We start from the raw sequence: 19,541 nt of genomic DNA, 5'->3' as shown, positions 1-19,541 counted from the left end.
TATATTTTAAAAAGTTTATTTTTAATTGCAAAATTGAACATTTAGGGATTTATACTTTTCACACAAAGGGTTAAAAGAATATATTATCAAATTGCAGGTCATTTTAACTGATTTATAGACAGAGAATTTGTAGTACAGGAGAGTAGTATTTAGCTTGAAGTTGGAAAAATCGTTGACATTCAAAGGAAGTCTTTGTTACTTTCATTTTTCCAATTTTTCTTACATGATCCATTTAATTAAAGCTACTTGAGTCTAGCCTGTATTTGAAAGATGACTTTTTTTATTCTTTCACATTACTACTGCCTCTGCATTAGCTTTTCAACTACTGAAATGCTCTTTTCTACCTCTGCAAGACCCAGTTATTCTCTAAGTTGCAGCAGAAATAAATGTTTTCAAGAAGATAGCCCCTTGTGGGAAGGTTAAGTCTAGTCATCTGTCTGATAAGAAGTAGGTAGGATCTACATTCAATAGATCTGACACTTATTAAATATGTCATTGCCTCTCAAGTCAAACTATTAATAATAGACTATCCTAAAAAAAGACTTTTTAATCACATAATTGTGTCATATCCTGGCATTATTACTTCACTTAGATGTTAAATGTTTCTGAATTCAGATGTTATCTCACTGCATTGCACCCTAGGCAGCCATTATCTATAAATCATACTTAGCACTGAAGATGAAACCTGTGACCACATTGCTACAGTTTTCCAAACAATTAAAAAGTGTTTTTAAGAGATGTTAAAGCATATCCAACTACTGAAATAAGCTAGAATTCATTACATTGTTGTTATAGCAATATCAGTCAAGCACTTCCTTGAATCTGCAAAACAAAACTTGGCCCTGGCCAGTGTGGCTCATTTGGTTGGAGTGTGGTCCCATACACCAAAAGGTTTCAGGTTTGATTTCGGTCAGGGCACATGCCCAGGTTGTGGGTTTGTTCCCATGTATGGGCTTGTGCAGGAGGCAGCCTATCAAAGTTTCTCTCTCATATCAATATTTCTCTCTTTCCCTTTCTCCCTTTCTTCCCCTCTCACTCCCTCCTCTCTCTAAGATCAGTACAAACAGTTATTAAAAACAAAGCAAAAAATTTTTATTTTTATTGTTGAGGGTATTACAAATGTCCCCCACTTCCCACCTCCTTTGCTCCCTCTGCCCAGATCCTGCCCCAACCTAGGCCATCACTGCACTATTGTCTGTGTCCATGGGCTGTGCATATATGCATATAAATTCTTTGGTTAATCTCTTCCCACATCCCCCCTTATGTTCCCCCTTCTCTCTGAGATCTGTCAGTCTGTTCCATGCTTCCATGTCTCTGGACCTATTTATTCATCAGTTTATTTTGTTCATTAAAAAAAAACAACACCTTGATTCTTTTGTTTTATAATACATATGCTGGTTGGATGACAATGATGATGAAAGATACTCTGCAGAAGATGATATCAAGTCATAGCAGTTCATTATGGTTCTTTTATCAGCATCAGTGTCAACATAAGATTTAGGTGCATCAAATGACAGAGAAAATGAGGTGATTATGAAGCAGGATATAAAAGACTACTATTAACTTGAATTCTGGTCTATAAATTGAGAGGGAGGTACTTGTACAGTAGTAGTTTATTACCAAAGAATGTACTGATTGGAGACTACCTTTTCCCTTTACAAACCTTTCTTTCTTTTTTTTTTTTTTAAATGTATTTTATTGATTTTTTACAGAGAGGAAGGGAGAGAGATAGAGAGTTAGAAACATCGATGAGAGAGAAACATCGATCAGCCGCCTCCTGCACATCTCCTACTGGGGATGTGCCCGCAACCCAGGTACATGCCCTTGACCGGAATCGAACCCCGGACCTTTCAGTCCGCAGGCCGACGCTCTATCCACTGAGCCAAACCGGTTTTGGCAACAAACCTTTCTTAATAACAAACCAGTCAATATTCCTTAGGTGACCATATTCCTTCTAAGAATTGTTAAGATAACTATAACCTTAAACCTTGTTGCTCATTTTTTCTCCTTGCATATGTATGTTTGTTCTTGATGGATATAGAACTGGTAAACTCTTGGTTCATGGGTCGATACTCAACCCCTGAGCCACTCCAGCCAAGCTATTTCTTCCTATTTTAAATAAGTTTAAGCTGCAACCCTTTATTCCCAGTGGTTCCCAACCTTCCTAATGCCACGACACTTTAATACAGTTCCTCATGTTGTGGTGACCCCCAACCATAAAATTATTTTCATTGCTATTTCATAACTGTAATTTTGCTACTGTTATGAATCGTAATGTAAATATCTGATATGCAGGATGTATTTCCATTGTTACAAATTGAACATAATTAAAGCATAGTGATTAATCACAAAAACAATATGTAATAATATATGTGTTTTCTGATGGTCTCAGGCGACCCCTGTGAAAGGGTCGTTCGACCCCCAAGGGGGTCGCGACCCACAGGTTGAGAACCGCTGCTTTATCCTCAAAGCTTCTTTAGCTTGGGAGGAAGGCTTTCTTCTTTTTCCTGTTAAAATTTGTATTAAGCAAAATTAAAATGATTCTTGACTTGTTTTTAACATATGTTGTTTCCCATGTTTGCCTTTCACCTTGTTTGTTCTTTGCCCTCTGCCTTTCTTCATATATGTATCAAGTTCTATTTATATAGGTCCCTACTATCTCAATATTTTCATTGAGTAACATGTTTTTTGTTCATATTCTCATATATAAGTTAATTGTCCTTTCATTTTTCAAAATTAAATTTAATGAACTGATTTTTGTCTCCATTTCTATGTAGAGAGAAAGGTGGATTGTAATAGATGGTCTGATTTTTAATTTTTTTATTTTTTGCTAAAAGTATTACAAAGGGTATTACATAAGTGTCCTTCCCCTCCCCCCACCCTTGACAAACCCCTGCCCTCCCTTACCCCCCAGTGTCTTATGACCATTAGTTATGCTTATATGCATGCATACAAGTCCTTCGGTTGATCTCTTACTCCCCTCCCTCCTGTCCCCCAACCCTCCCTGGCCTTCCCACTGCAGTTTGACAATCAGTTTGAGGCAGCTCTGCCTCTGTATCTATTATTGTTCAAAAGTTTGTAATGGTCTTTATTATCCATGAATGAGTGAGATCATGTGGTATTTTTCCTTCATTGACTGGCTTGTTTCACTTAGCATAATGCTCTCCAGCTCCATCCATGCTGTTGCAAATGGTAACAGTTCCTTCTTTTTTACAGCAGCATAGTATTCCAATAGATGGTCTGATTTCTGTTTGTTGTATTTCTGATTTTATCTTTGGGAATCCATCCTTCTCTTTTCCTAGTCTGTGTACTTTGGGGTGGGAGCTCTTTGTCCCCAAATTCAGAATTGGAACACATGATCCTAGGCCCAAGTAATCTAGTCATTGAATACATTACCTTTTGTTTCTGACTTCTTCAATTTGGCATAATAATATTTTTGAGATTCACATTAAACTGGGATAAATGTATATACATAGGTGTATATGTATTTGTGTATAAATGTGTTTTTTAACGTATTCATTTTAGAGAGAGAGAGATGAAGGGAGAGGTAGAGAGAGGAAGAAACATTGATTGTCTACCTCCTGCATGCTCCCTACTGGGGATCGGGAATCGAACCTGTGACCTCTCAGTGCATGGGATGATGCTCAAACAGCTGAGCCACACTGGCCAGGGCTGTATGGTTATTTTTTACCTTATCTTGTGGAGTTTTACTCTGGACATGGATGAGTAGTATTTAGCAATGGACTTGATGAGAACCCTGTATAGAGTTGTAGAATTCTTTCTCCTTGTAGCTCCTTCCTCTGGTGTCCGTCCTATCCTGTAAATTCTTTCCCTTTTGTCTTTCCTAGACTCAGCAAGATTGTTGTACTATGCTTGTGTTCTCTTTCATTGGGCCTGTGAATCTTTCTGTGAAAACAGAAAACTGGGTCTGTGATAGTGCTCACTTATTTATTCACCTTCCATCAAAGATATCAATACTGTGCTGCGTAGTGTCTAATGCCTGAAAGCAGTTGTTTCATTTACCCCCGCCTCAATTTTCTAAGTATATGTAGTAAGAATGTACGTCTAGTAATAGGTACCTACCAACACTGTGCTGTTGAAAGTATTAAGTGGGTTAATATATGTCATTGTTTTAATGGATATAGTTTGTGCTGTTTTGAGTATTTTTTAAAAAATATATTTTATTGATTTTTTACAGAGAGGAAGGGAGAGAGATAGAGAGCTAGAAACATCGATGAGAGAGAAACATCAATCAGCTGCCTCCTGCACATCTCCCACTGGGGATGTGCCCGCAACCCAGGTACATGCCCTTGACCGGAATCGAACCCGGGAACCTTCAGTCCGCAGGCCGACGCTCTATCCACTGAGCCAAACCGGTTTTGGCTGTTTTGAGTATTAACTATCATTACCATCTTCATTACCTAGAAGAGTTATTGAAATTGGAATTGTAAAGATATCTTTTGGGAAATTAGTTTTTTTTGAGATAGGAAATAAAAGCACATTTGGTTTAGTAGATCTAGGTGGATGTTTTTGAGTACGGATGATCAAAGAAGATGATAGAACTTTCTTAAGGACTCTTGTGATTGCATTGCACTATTAAAAATTATGGGTGAGTTCAAGTTTTGGGGCCATTTTAATATACTTATTTAATTCATTTTAGAGCTTGATGGCCATTAGTGCCATCTTGAACAAATTGTCATTTGACCTGCAATCCCCTGAAGTTTATTCAGCTCAAGAGAAATTTCATCTCTCATTGATAAGATGTTTGGAGACTTTGCGGTGTATCGAAATAGGATTTTGTTGTATTGTTGCTGGCCTTTTCTAATTTGAAATCCCTCTACTTTAAAAGTATCAATTATTTTCTATTTTCTTTTTAGCCCTATCTGCTTCGATATGATCGAGGAAGCATACATGACGAAATGTGGCCACAGCTTTTGGTAAGATGATTTTACTTAGCAAAATTGCCTTTTGGTATTCTTAAATCTGTGTGTAAATGTAGCTAGTGAGAGGTTTTGTGTTTTTTTTTTAAAGTAATTTTGGTTATCTTGTAATCATATTATTTTTTTGATATATCTTTATAGGTTCTTTGGCTCAAGGCAGTAAGCATATGGTTGGTGTATAATATCTGTGAAGTAGTTAGGTTTACCATAAGCTTTACAGGTGGATTTTAAAACTTTTGGGTTTACTAATTGTTAAAGAGCTTTTAACTGCTCTTTTAGAAAATTGGTGTGGTGGTTCTGGGTAATCAGTACAAAGCACCTTTAATTCACTTGCAGGAATAGGTATGAGGCCCAGTAAAGCAGGCTAAACGGACATTGGAAAAGAATATAGAGGATTAAAAACTTCTGTGTTCTTTTTAACACTTCTATCAGTGTCATTAATATGTGTATATTTTGTAAAATTTAGTTGTGGTAAAATACACATAATAAAATTTACCATCCTGACCACTTTTAAATTCAGTAATGTTAAGTATATGTGCACATTGTTGTGTTCATTCAATATCCAGAACTTTTTCTTGCAAAACAGCTACTACATCCAATGGCTAGTTTTAGCCAATAGAAACATTTTCCCTTTGGGGGTCGAACGACCCTTTCACAGGGGTCGCCTAAGACCATCGGAAAACACATGTAGAATTACATATTGTTTTTGTGATTAATCACTATGCTTTAATTATGTTCAATTTGTAACAATGAAAATACATCCTGCATATCAGATATTTACATTACGATTCATAACAGTAGCAAAATCACAGTTATGAAGTAGCAATAAAAATAATTTTATGGTTGGGGGTCACCACAACATGAGGAACTGTATTAAAGTGTCGCGGCATTAGGAAGGTTGAGAACCACAGGTTTAAAGGAAGAAAAAAATGTTCAATTCAGAAGAAAAGAAATATAACAAAGTAAAACAAAGTAAGAGAGGAGCTTTGGATAGGCCAGTGGATAAAGTAAAACACAATTAACTCACTCTACACTTGAGATAAAAATTAAACTACAAGCAGACGTACAGGAACTCTATACCTATTAAACAACTCCTCCTTTTTCCTTTCCCCAGCCTCTGTCAATTGCCATTTAACTTTCTATCTCTGTCAATTTGACTATTCTAGACCTCATATAGGTGGAGTCAAGTAGTATTTGTCTTTTTTGTGACTAGCTTATTTTACTTAGCATAATGTTCTCAAGTTTCATTAATATTGTAGCATGTGTCAAAACTTCCTTTCTTTTTAAGGCTGAATAATATCCCATTGCATGTATATATTATATTTTGTCTATTCATCTGTCAGTGGACTCTTGGATTACTTTCATCTTTTAACTGTTGTTAATAATGCTACTTTGAACATTGGTATATAAATATCTCCTTGAGACACTGCTTTTAGTTCTTTTGGTTATATATCCAGAAGTGGAATTGCTGGATTATAGGTAATACTATGATTAATTTTTTTTGAGGAATAGCCATACTGCTCTCTATATATAGCTGCAGTACCATTTTACATTCCCATCAACAGTGCATAAAGGTTCCAGTTTTTCTACATCCTTGCCAACACTTGTTGATTTTTGCCTTTTTTAAAAAAAATAGTAGCCATCTTAATGGGTATGTGGGTATGTAATCTGTGTATGTTTAATTCCTGTTGTTTATTTTTTTGTTTGGGAGTGGTATATTCTACTTTCAGTTAATCATCTTTTTAAATTTTATATTCAGTAGATTTGTTATTTGAATTTATTTTTCAATAACTTTGTATACTATTGTCTAATAAATGCCCTATGTATCTTCTTTATGATATACACATATAGGCTGGAATAAATTGGATAAACTATTTGATTGCTTAAGTTGAAAATGAGGAATAGAAAACTAATAGACATTATTTTGTGACCAGTTTATTAATCTATCACTGACTTAATCAAACCTATTTTATTGTTTTTCTCTGCTAATAGCTACAAGTGCATTCATCAGAGTTTGGAGGACAATAATAGATGTCCCAAGTGTAACTATGTTGTGGATAATATTGACCATCTGTATCCTAATTTCTTAGGTGAGTCTTTGGAATGATTTTTTATTTTTAAAATATTTTTCCCCCCAAAGTGTATGCTAGCATTTAATTTATTCAGAAAACATAGCTTCGACTAAGCAAGTCTCTCTTTTCTACTAACCGGATGCTTTCCCCAGTCTTACCTGGGTTGTGACAGACTCCATACCTTATCATATTATTTTTAATTTTTAAAAAAAATTTGATTGACACGACTCTTAGATTCTTGCATAGATGGCTGGACAGAATGTGAGGCTAAAGGTGAATGCCAGATGTCCAGAATACTTGTCTCTTTATATGGTGTTGTGCATTCCTGCTGTTTCTGCTTCAGGGGCAGAAGTAAAAAACAATGGAAAAAAGGATTAAGGTAGAGGGGGGAGGACAAAAAAAAAGCCATGAACATTCCTGCATGGGGGCAGAGAGTCTGTGACCTGGGAGGCAATAGAAAAGTAAGAAGTAGGGAAGGAAGATATGGATGTAGAATTTTTGAGAGAGGAATGGTAGCTGGAGAAAAGAGACAAAATAGGAAACGCTTAGGGTAAATAGTAAATGGTTGATAATAACACTACGGTGTCGGGTGAATTTCCCGCCAAAATATAAGATGGCGCGGGCAATTATTTAGGTTTCCCGCGCAAAATCAGGGATTTTTATGATACCTATTACCCCAATGGGTATGAAACGGTTCGCATACGCAGGTAGGTATCTTTGTGAACGGCAAACAAACAAATATTTGGTAATACGCAGTTACAATCGGCCCGAGTTTACACGTTTCCCGCACTCCACCGCAAATCTATATGAACCGAGTTAAGACGGCTCCCGCGGAGTACGCGCAATTCACGCGAGCCGACTTAACTCGTTTCCCGCACTCCAAGTGATAATATCTAGTCAGAGACAAGATATTATTATCAAGATATTTGTGAATATATAAGAATTCTACTTGTTGAATAGCCTAAGGTTTGTTGGAAATCTTTAGATTGAGTTTTTAGGAATGAAGATTAATTTTCCAAAGATTAATTTTTAGATATGGGTAGGTATGAAGTAGAGGACTACTGTGTATGTTAGTCAAAAGTTTAATGCTTCATTCTAAAGAGTAACATACTCAGAGTTATAGTGTGATGTTTACTTGCATATTAAATTCTGACCTGCCAGTGCTCCAGTTGCAGTTTGACTTTCTCAGCTCAATGTTGGTTTATAATAAACCATGGATTTGAACCTTTTCAGCTATGGCTTTCATTTTTATCTCTGCTCTAAAATTGCATTGGCTACAATCCTTTTTTTCTCTACCATTTAGTATTTTTTCATTAAGGAAAATCATTAGATGATTGCACAGCAGAAAGGAACCTTGGAAGAAATATTTCGAAGGTTTTCTGTTGGAATATCAAATTCTACATAGATAGAGTTTTATGATAAACTTGGAGAAGGAACTTAGGAAATAAGGAAATATAAGTGGTTTGATATTCTGCAGGACTGGACTTGATGGGCTAGGTTAAATAAAAGGGAAAACAAATCCTTCAAAGCGGAAGCCTTTGTTCCTGAACTTAGATTAATGCTGCCGTGTGGGCTCTAGAATCACTTTTCTATCAGTTGCATAACTTTGGAAAACTACTTCTTTTGAAATGATTAAATACGGAAGGGAATCAAATGTTTTGAAAATTTGGAGATTTACTAAATTTTTTAAACAATATTCCTTAGTAAGTCCATAAGTTAGAAATTCTGTTATGTGACTTTCTAAATGGTGAGAAAGAGAGAGAAAGAGAGAGAGAGAGAGAGAGAGAAGAGAAGAGAGAATGCTATACACCAGTATGGAAGGAATGGAAAAATGTTGGAAAGTAATTTCATACTATAAATACAGTGTTCTATATGTTAGTGTGTGTGTGTGTGTGTGTGTGTGTGTTCACTAGTGAATATTGAAGTCACAGTTACTGATTTTCTAAGCTAGAAATTATCCTGGTGATGATACAGTTTTTAAACTGTCTTTATGGATAGAAATTTTTGATTTTGGGTAATTGAAATGTAAGTATTTTTGAAGTCTTAATTACAGTGCAGCTTCCAATGAGATTTTTTATGCCAGCCATGGAAATAACATTTTATCCTGATATATCTATTTCTGTTTTTCTGCCCATCTTCAGCCTTTACCTTTGTATAGTGATGGTCAGACTCTTAGGTTTCCTCACAGTAAGTAAATAGGGATTATATTTCTTATGCACTCAGGATACCACTGAGATCTCTTTCTAAAGTGGTATACCACTTATTTTTTTCTATACTGAAAAACTCTTCTAAGTTATTTACTTACATTATTTCAGCTCTCAGAGCTCTCTCTCTCTTGATCCTGGAAGGCTCATGTGGGATGAGGGGGTTGGGTGGCAGTGTCTCATCCAACTATTTCACTTCTGCAAGGCTTGCTCTCTAGTCTCCCTGTTCCTTCCTGTGTAAGATCTCTCTTTAGCTGCCCCATCCTTTCCCGGTCTCTCTTTCTCTTTCTCCCTCCTTCTGTCCCTTCCTCTTTCCCTCCCTTTCTCTCTCTTAGTTTCCTCTGTCTATAGATAAAAATTATAGATTAATTTTTAAATCTTCCTAATGAATGGCCCTCTTTTTATTTATTTTTAAAATATATGTTATTGATCTTTTTTACAGAGAGGAAAAGAGAGGGATATAGAATTAGAAACATCGATGAGAGAGAAACATCGATCAGCTGCCTCCTGCACACCCCCTACTGGGGATATGCCCACAACCAGGGTACATGCCCTTGACTGGGATCGAACCCTGGACCTCTCAGTCCTCGGGCCAATGCTCTTTCCACTGAGCCAAACCAGTCAGGGCGAATGGCCCTCCTTTTAAAGTAAAGGACAACATGAATGCAAAGTTTAAAACCGCTGTGTTGTTGTTTTTTTAAAGTAGCTAATGCATGTAACATCCTTACTACTGTCCTAAGTGCTTTATGTATGTTAACTCATTTAATTCTCATTTGTCATCTTCATTCCTCAGGTGAGGAAAGTAAGGCAGAATTTAACTGCATGAAAGTTATTCAGCCAGTAAGTGGCAGAATAGGGATTTGGTCCTAAGCAGTCTGGCTCAAGAGTCTGTGCTTTTACTACACTATCCTGCATCTAAAAAGACAGTTGCTAAAAAGGAAAATTTAGCAGTAGAAATGCATTGTTTGTTCTTAGTACTATGGGTGTTATAAGAATCTATAAAATTATAATTATGAATATAGATTATCCTTCAGTTTCAGTGGTATATGAGATTTCTTGCTCAAATGCAATGTAATATATATGTAAAGTATTACAGTTATTTAACTCACATTTTATTCAAATGGGTAATTCTATAACTGAAACATTAAACTCTTATTTACATACTCCTCTTTATTTCCCAGTACTACATTATTTCAAGCTCTCTTCGTTATCTTCCTTTGGTTATAATGATAACTTGTGAAATACATACCAGCTTCTTCAGAATCTGGCTCCAATCTAGCTACATTTCCAATCTTAGTTTTTAGCCCCTGTTAATCATTAACAAAATCACTGTGACCCTGTGTTTCAGCCATATTGATTTTAAATCACTTCATCTTCTGCTGTCTTATGACTTTGTCCCTTGCCTACCTTTCCACTTAATCTCTGTGTTCCTCTTTTGGCTCAATTCTAATGTCACCTGCTACTGGAAGCCTATTTCTTAAATTTTGATTACTCCTCTTCTGTGTTCTTTGTAAATCTGTTTCAATGATAACACTGATTTTTTACATCATGTTACAACTACTGCATCATATATATTTGTCTTCCTACTCTGAGCTGATTGAATGTTACTTAGATTTAGTCTCACTCACTTTTGAAGTTTGGATATCTAGTGTGGGCTTGATACCTCTCTTGTTTGTTAGAAAATCTTTGTAGTTGGATTGTGGTGTAGTGGAAATTTTAGATAATTGGGTTTGTATCCCAACCCTCTTATGTACTGTGTGTCATGCTCTCTAATATTCCCTCATCTCTAAATAGGAAGAACAATCAATGGGATAATGTCTGTAAATTAAAGTACCTACCTAGCCTAGTGCTAGTTTCCCTTTATCATTTTTTAAATCAGCTAGCTATTAAAGACAGAATAATCCAATTAAAAGTGGCTTAACCATTAAGGAAAATGTATTGATTCCCATAAAAAGAATTTCTAGCACTAGTTAATTCTGTGGTTCTGTAACATTATCATGTTCTTTCCATCTTTTTGTTCCTCCATCCCCAGCATATATGTATTGGTCTTAGGCTAGATCCCCTCAAGACTGCAGGATGGCTCTAAGCAGTTCCAGATATCATCCATTCATGATGGCAGGGAACGAACTCGTTTTTCTCCTCTACTTCTCTTTCTGAAAGACAGCATTCCCCTCATTGGTCAAAACTAGGTCACAATCTTAACCCCATGTCAGTCACTGGCAAGAGTATAAATGACTAAATACCATGGACCTGAGGAAGAGTAGCCTCTGAAAGTATGTGGTAATCTGACACTTGGAAAAAATCTGCTGTTATTTAAATAAAAGATGGATGGTTTGTGGATAGGTAACTGACATTATTTGCCAGGATATTTATAGAAGAGTCAAACAAACAAAAAGAAAAAATATAAATCTTTAGTACCTACCTCATAGACTCAACCAGTTACCATGGAGAGCATGGTACAGTCTCACACAGTGAAGAATTGTCTCTCTCCAAGTGCCAAGCAGTGACATTATTGAAACGTGTAAGAGTAGGTACATATTCTGAGAAGAATTCTGAGTAATAATAGTAATAGTTTTACCAGTAGTAGCCTGTGACAAAACTGTTTTTAATTTGAAATTTCTGCTTAGCATCATTTTAATTTGAAGCTTTGTAAACTTAAAATACAATTCATCTAAACAGAACAATTAGATGATACACTTAACACAATTATGTGTGTTTCCTGCTTTGTTTTTATTTTCAGTGAATGAGCTCATTCTCAAACAGAAGCAAAGGTTTGAGGAAAAGAGGTTCAAATTGGACCACTCAGTGAGTAGCACCGTATGTTTCAACTCTTATTACTATTTTTAATAAATTTTAATTCATTGTTTTTATTGCTTTAATATTAGATATTCAAATTTTAGTATATTATTGATTTTTCTTAAAGGAAATTTGTCTACCATTGTTTTGTTTAATAAAGAACTTTCTTAACTGCATTGTTTAAAATTTACTCTAGTGATCATCTTTTGGAAGGTCTGGTGGGATCACATTTAGATAGTTTGCTTGTAATACATGACAGTTGAAAGATTATACGGCAGAGTAAAACTATGGGTGGTAATTTGGGAAAAACTGTTGAAAGAGTCTCAATTTAAGAGGATTAACCCCAAATTATTGAGGCAAGTGAGCTTAAATTAAGACCTTACAACTAAATACCAAGTTGAAAATATGGCTAGAAAAAGAATTAAAACTCAGGCACTTATTCTGAAAGGAATTACACCTTTAGAGATGCTGACTCAACATTTATCTTGAATATGCCTTTCATGTCTGTTATCTAAATAAATTTAAGGGGAAAAGAGTAAATGATCATGAGAAGGCAATGGGAAGCCGCTAGCTGGGGAAAAATAGGTTGGAACAATATAGTGTACTAGAGGCCCAGTGCACAAAATTCGGGCACGGGTAGGGTCCCTAGGCCTGGCTGGCGATCAGGGCCAATCTGCGGGGTGATAGGCGGGGCAATCGGGGGGTCCCCTGCTGGCACCTGCCTTGGCTGGCCTGGGGCCTGAGGGCTGGGGGAGCTCCTGCATTGAAGGTCTGCCCCCTGGTGGTCAGTGCGCCTCATAGTGACCAGTTGTTCTGCCGTTTGGTCGATTTGCATATTAGGCTTTTATTATATAGGGTTTTTTTTTATCTGTGTAATAATCATATTAGGAAGTAGCAGTTAAACATTTGTTTTAGACACTAAAACAATCTTCTTAGAAAGTTATTGTGTTTCTTTTCCTTATTTTTAGAATGGCCACAGGTGGCAAATCTTTCAAGATTTACTGGGAACTGACCAAGATAATCTTGATTTGGCCAACGTCAACCTCATGTTGGAATTACTAGTGCAGAAGAAGAAACAACTGGAAGCAGTAAGTGGTAGCTGAACTTAAAAAAACATTGATTTAAATGGTGCTGTTTATTCCATTGTAAAAGATCTAGAAATGTTTATAAATAATAGGGTAGTGTCACTTAATCCATCCAATTTTATTCAGCAAGAAACATCTTCAAGGTGTCACTTATAACAGATTCCCCTTTTTCAAATAAGAGAAAGAACAAAATGTTTGTAATATAACTTAGAGTGGCCAGTTTGTATTAACAAAAGTTGAGTGTTAAGAGAGATTATGAGAAAGTACAATTTTATTTTAATAAGGAACAATTATATTGGTTGTCTTTCTTCTAATGAATATCTTCTTTGCCATATTGTACCATCTTTACATACAAGATTTGAAGGAAAAAATAGAGATTATTTTTATCTACATGAAGTCCTCCCAAAAGGTCTCCATTGGTAGAGCAGTAGTATATTGCTTAACTAAGTGTATTTAGAAAGATGGGAACTGGAACTGAATATATCCAGTTTGATGTAATGAAATGTAGATAAATAGAAAATTTCATTTATTTCATGTAAAAATGTAAAATGTGAATTTGCACGTATTAGGAATTGAATATGATTCATGATAAGCAATGCACCCCTTAAGCAAATGCCCACCCCGAACTAGCTTAAGAAGCAGATATTTATTTATAGGATAAGGGAGTGAGTAGCTCATATTCATAAGAGGGAAGAGCTTATCAACCAAACGTTAGAAAGATTGGAACCATGAATCTGTCTTTGGGCTTCCTCTTTGTGTGTGTGTGTGCTCGCTCATGCATGAGAGAGAGAGAAAAACAGGTATGATTGTCTTTTCTAAGATTTTTATCACATGGTAGTTGATAGGTTCACTTGTACTTCCAACTTCAGTTTAAAATTTTCTGTGGATAGATTCTGATTAACATAGTTTGATCTGGATCACAGAATGGGAATATTTTAGTGGGAGAAAGGAGTAGGTGAAGTTAAGGTGACCAAAATGAGTTTCCCGTTCTGTGTCTTTTTTGGGGGACAGGGTTGTTGCAGATTTGTCCTGTTTTTATTTTTAAGGGGGCCTTAATCTTTATATATATATATATTTTTTTTTTCTTTTCTTTTTTCTGTATTTCTCACTACATTTTAGCCAGATATAGAAGTTCAATTTGAATGCTTTTGGTCTGTTGAAAAAAAAATTTTTTTAAATATATTTTATTGATTTCAGAGAGGAAGGGAGAGGGAGAGAAAGATAGGAACCATCAATGATGATAGAAAATCATTGCTCAGCTGCCTTCCCCATGCTCCACACTGGGGATCGAGCCCGCAACCCAGGCATGTGCCCTTGACCGGAATCAAACCTAGGACCCCTCAGTCCACAGGCTGATGCTCCATCCATCCCCTGAGCCAAACCAGCTAGGGCTGATCTGTTGAAATTTGTTGTGGTTTTCATTATATGGTATATGGTCTATTTTGTTAAATGATAACTTGAATTTGAAAACAGCATAGCTCTTTGTTGTAATGCTTTTATAAAATTGATTACGTGGTTTGTTAATATTATTCAATCGTTTTTTCCTCCTAGCTCTGTCAGTTACTGATAAGGATATGTTAAAAATATAATTTAGATTGTCCATTTTTCACTGTTTTCTGTGATTTTTGCTACGTGTATTTTGAAGCTCCTCATTAGGTGTAGGTGTCCCCCCAAAAATGTATACATGTCTAGGATTGTTATATCTTCTGGATGAATTGTTCCATTTATCATTATGAATTGTATTTGATTATCACTTGAAATATTCCTTGTTCTGAAGGTGGTTATAGTTAATCATACTACCAGAAATGCATATCCTTTAGCATTTTATTGATAGTAGATTTAAGGAAAAGAATGTATTGATATAGAGAAAATTAACCACCTAAATCATAGTAACAATTACATAAGACATGACAAAGTGACTCTTGATTTGTGAAATGTTACCTGCTTATTTTATAGATAGGGACTTAGGCCAATTGGGGGAAGCACTCAAAAGTTTTACAAGATTTTTAGGTTAGAATCCTTTCTCTAATACCTGAAATTCAAGTCTTGTTTTGTCTTCTCTTCTGTCTACCCCACCTCCTCCCCCTCTTGCTTTTCTTTTCTCTTCCCTTTTCTTAAAATCCAAGTAATAAATAGTACTCCTAATTTACAAAGTCAAATGATATTCCAAGATCAAAGGAAAAGTGTTGTTGTTTTTACCATAAAGTTTGGGGTGCTCTCCCCCTTTTTTACAAATCAGTAGCATTCTTAACATGTTTACATGTCCTAGTTGATAGACAGAAATGAAGTTTCAAACTTACTATTTTGAAGATAGTTTGTACACTTTTTTTGCAAATGAACTGTATTCTTTATTAGCAGTCTTGGTTGTGCATGTTTCTTTTTGTATAAGGTGTGATCTTGACTGTAGCCATTAATAATCTGTAGACAGTTGTAAATAATCAGTGTGAAGAGTCCCAAGAAAGAGTCCCAATGTATCCTGGGATACAATGTCATATTGTTGGGACACAGAGCACCTGTTTGTTCTTTAGGATAGTTTAACTTCTCAGGAATGTGTCTCAGGTTCAACAAATGCCAGTTTGTTAGGCAAGAAAAAACTTCACTTTAAAATCTCATCACACTATGCTTTACAAATGTATGTATTTATTTTTATTTTGAGAGTATGTTTATTAAAGTTGGGGACAGTGAAAGAAGAAAGGACTTAGGATAGAAAACCAACAGGAGAGACTAGGAAGGGCTGCTTTTGCTCTCTAGAAACATTATGGGAAAGAAGTGAACCAAGGTGGGGCTGCTGTCAGTTCACTGGAGGGTCAGAGAAACGGGGACCTTGGGGACAGATTTAGGGTTAGCCCAGGAGGAGCTGCCTCTGCCCATTGCTCCCCTGGTCACAAGTCTTCTCTGGTCCATTAGAGTTTAGGAGATACATGCCTGTGGGGGGTAAAGAAGAGAAAGGGAAAGGTGTGGCCTTGCTCCCAGGAGGGAGAGCACACTTACTTAGTTGTGATACATTAATTCAGTTGTGTTTGTTAATTGGAATATCCTAATGTGATTGTCAGTTCAGATTTGCCTCCTTTGTCCTTTTTTGTCTTGGCTTAAACATTTCATTGATCTATTTTGCCTCTTATTCTTTAAAATGCCTTTTAAAGAATATCCCCAAAGGGATATACCCTGGGAATGGAGGTGAAGTGGCCATGCTCTTTTGTAGTACATATAATATCTTAGTGATTCTTCAAATTTTGATGGGCTTATTCTTATTATCTGGGGAATTGTTAAATATATGTATTCCTAGAATCTTTTTCTAAAGTAATAGAATGAGGTAAAACCTGTCCCAGTGTTTATTTTAACAACTGGCTCCTACGATTCTGTTGCATAGCTAGGTAAATGCAAGTTTTATTAACCCTTTGTATGCCATAAGCATCTATAGAGGCAAGAGGGATGGTTTACGTTTTGGACACATGGCAGTTAACTAGTTAATCTCCCTTATTTATTTATTTTTGTTTGTTTTGGAAGTGTTCCACTGGGCATTTTTATTCTATTTTTCAAATATATATGAAAAATCATAATTATATTTGTTCATAAACTATCTCATTGAAATTCCATTTTTACCTTTTGATTTTCTTTGTACATATATTTATTGATTCACTTGCAATTCCTTAATTCTTTATTTGAATTTTAACATTATAATATATATTTTTTTGTGATTGTATTTTTTGATACCCAAGAAATGTTAAGCTTATAATAATCATTTATCTGTTAAATTTTTGTTTTTACCAAGTTGGGTTATTTACCTCTTCCTTCAGTTGATGATATTAAAATTTTGTTTTTAAGTGTTTGATTTTGACTGAAATCTTCTATAAAACTGTATTAATTGTCACATCTGTGAGTAGGTAATAATCAGAAATAGTAAATTTGACTTCTGATATATGGATTTCTTTTCATTTATCATGCTTCTTACTCCCCTGCAAATAAAATTTTTATGAGGAAAATGATGTTAGTGTATAGAATCTCTACTCTGTTAGTTCTACCATGATTTTTTTCTTGATGTTGTATTGGTATGATTGGAAATAGAAAGGCAAGACAGATAGCAGAATTGCCACTTACCATGAGTAGTTTTTTAGCAAGGTAGATGAGGAATGTAATTTAAGGAACCTTTTTCTTAAAATTAGTTTTAGTTTTTGGGAAAATGCTTTGCTTTTTAAAATTCCAATTAGCAAATGGGAAAACTGAATAGAAGTAATAGACTGACTTAAATGGATGCATTAAGTTGTTTCCTACTGATTATATTGTGGTATTAAAGAAAACGTTGAACTCATAGTTATATTTTTATAAGAACAATTATAATTTTCTGTTATAGGAATCACATGCAGCCCAACTACAGATCCTTATGGAATTCCTCAAGGTTGCAAGAAGAAATAAGAGAGAGGTATATTATTTTGTGTATTTTACATAATGTTTTATTTACTGTTGTTGACTATTCCCATTTCTCCCCCATTTTTGTAAAGGCATATCAGGTTAAAAAAATTTTTTTAATATTTAAAAACCATTTGAGTTTTCTTAAGCTTTGTTATTTTAACTTCTTTTACCTTTACAACTTGATTCTTTAAAAATCCCTTTTTTGGAGATGTGCATAGGATTGCATGCAGTGAGTTACCTCAAAGCTGTAAAGAATATAAAACAGAATTCTTGAATGACAGCCCACCCTTCACCCTGAAAGAAAATTTAGGTAATAGAACCTTAGGTAGAAAGGGTTACAATTTTTGTAATAATAAAAATGCATGGTGGGGTGAAAACAAGTAAAAACATAGCTACCTATTTAGAACTTAAAAGATGTAAGTCATGCAGGATAGCTAGAAGATAATTTTTATTAACAATTTTATAACTGGAATGTTCTAATTTAACACTTATAAAATTCCTTAGTCATATTGCACTTGTACTAAGTATAGAAAAATCAAAGGCAAAATCCTATGCCCTTGGTAGCATGCTAAAATAACTTTGAAAGTTGTTTTATATTTAAATTCCTATCTCAAATCTCATGTATTTTTATTTTGAGTTGTCTAATTAGGATACTTTTTACTCATTAAGAAATATAATCACCTATTATGTGCTAGGTCCTCGGCTATCTTTTATTATTCTTGAAAATTAAAAGATGAGAAATGTCTCTATTTTGATGAAATACTTTGTGCATTGCCAGAACCTTATATTATCTTAATATGATAACTCCCCTTTTTTGATTATTCATGATCTGTATTTTTAACTTTTTAGATAAAAGCTTTGTATTATGCTAGTGCTTATAGCTAATATTTTTTACATGGCTTATGACTATATTTTTCTTATCCTTAACTTTTGTTAACAGTTTTTATTTTAATGTCTGTTATCAGAAACACTCTTCATTATAAATTTAAGATTTATTCCCTTTTTTTGTGGGTACTTCTTAAACTTTAATATGCATGAGGATCTTGTTAGAATTCAAGTTCTGATTAAGGGTGTGTGTGTCAGATTTTGGTAATCTACATTTCTAGCAAGCTTCAGTTGATAATGCTCTTGGTCCTTGGACCACACTTTGAATAACAAAGTTGAAAAATTTTATAATATATGGAAATAAAATTATTAATTGAATATGTACACTCAACATTTTTTCTATAGAAAATTCTTTGGAAGAATGATAATTTTCCATATTCCATACAATACCCTACTTTTAAAACAGAATGTGCAATTGTTTTGCAATAGTTGTACATGTTTCTTCTTGCCTTAAACTTTGAACTTATTGAGACTAAGATTCAGTACATAGGAAATTGCTTGATAATGAATGACTAAATGAAATCAGTTAAGTATCTGGGGGTTAAACGAAATGGCTGGTCATTGTCTGTATCCTGAGTTATTTAAGGTTTTCATTAGCCCCTGAGGTTTTTTAGTGCTTCTCTAGGGGTCTATTAATGCTTACAATAAATTGTTAGATTTGAAATTTTTTCAGGTAATGAGAACATAGCATAATACTGTTAAAAAAGCTGTAAGGGTTCTGAGGTTTTTAATCTTACCAGCAAGTTAACAAGTTAGCCTGTCACAGGTTATAGGTGCTGGCAGCGGACGTGTGACTCCTGGGTTGGAGATAAAGGACTTAATTATATCAATCTGGCAGCATCAGCCTTGTATTTGCATCAATTCCTCGTGACCCCCAAGTTCTACAGGGGCAATGTAGAGATGGATCCAGGTTGACACTACACATACATGGATTTATATTACAGCTAAGGAACCCTGAACTTAGGAAACCCCAGTCTTTTAAAGGGGTCTACTAGCAAACCTGTCCAACCTTGATGCAGGGACACACTTCTTATTATATTGATCAGAAAATAAATTTGCCCTGTTTCCTGGAAGAAGCACTGTTTCTGTCTTGCTGGGACATTCTTTATACATAATTGAAAATATAATTTAGAACAATATCTATCACAA

General features: G+C 35.0%; 1 protein-coding gene across 3 annotated transcripts in view; it reads left to right on the top strand.

Annotated features, from left to right (window-relative positions):
• COP1 (COP1 E3 ubiquitin ligase) overlaps positions 1–19,541 on the top strand; it is a 103,228-nt gene that overhangs the window by 4,029 nt on the left and 79,658 nt on the right. For 2 of the 3 annotated variants that reach the window (XM_070397499.1, XM_070397501.1), the window contains exons 2-6: positions 4,878–4,937; positions 6,933–7,030; positions 11,957–12,033; positions 12,981–13,100; positions 17,449–17,517. In XM_070397499.1, the coding sequence (XP_070253600.1) occupies positions 4,878–4,937; positions 6,933–7,030; positions 11,957–12,033; positions 12,981–13,100; positions 17,449–17,517 (424 nt within the window). The remainder of the gene's footprint in view (positions 1–4,877; positions 4,938–6,932; positions 7,031–11,956; positions 12,034–12,980; positions 13,101–17,448; positions 17,518–19,541) is intronic. The other variant, XM_070397500.1, reaches the window with a different exon arrangement.

This window comes from Myotis yumanensis, unplaced genomic scaffold (assembly GCF_028538775.1).
Source record: "Myotis yumanensis isolate MYYU_CA2020_CCGP unplaced genomic scaffold, mMyoYum1.0.hap1 SCAF_17, whole genome shotgun sequence".
Lineage (NCBI taxonomy): Eukaryota > Metazoa > Chordata > Mammalia > Chiroptera > Vespertilionidae > Myotis > Myotis yumanensis.
The sequence above is the reverse complement of the archived record's forward strand: the minus strand, read 5'-3'. Positions and strand labels throughout refer to the sequence as shown.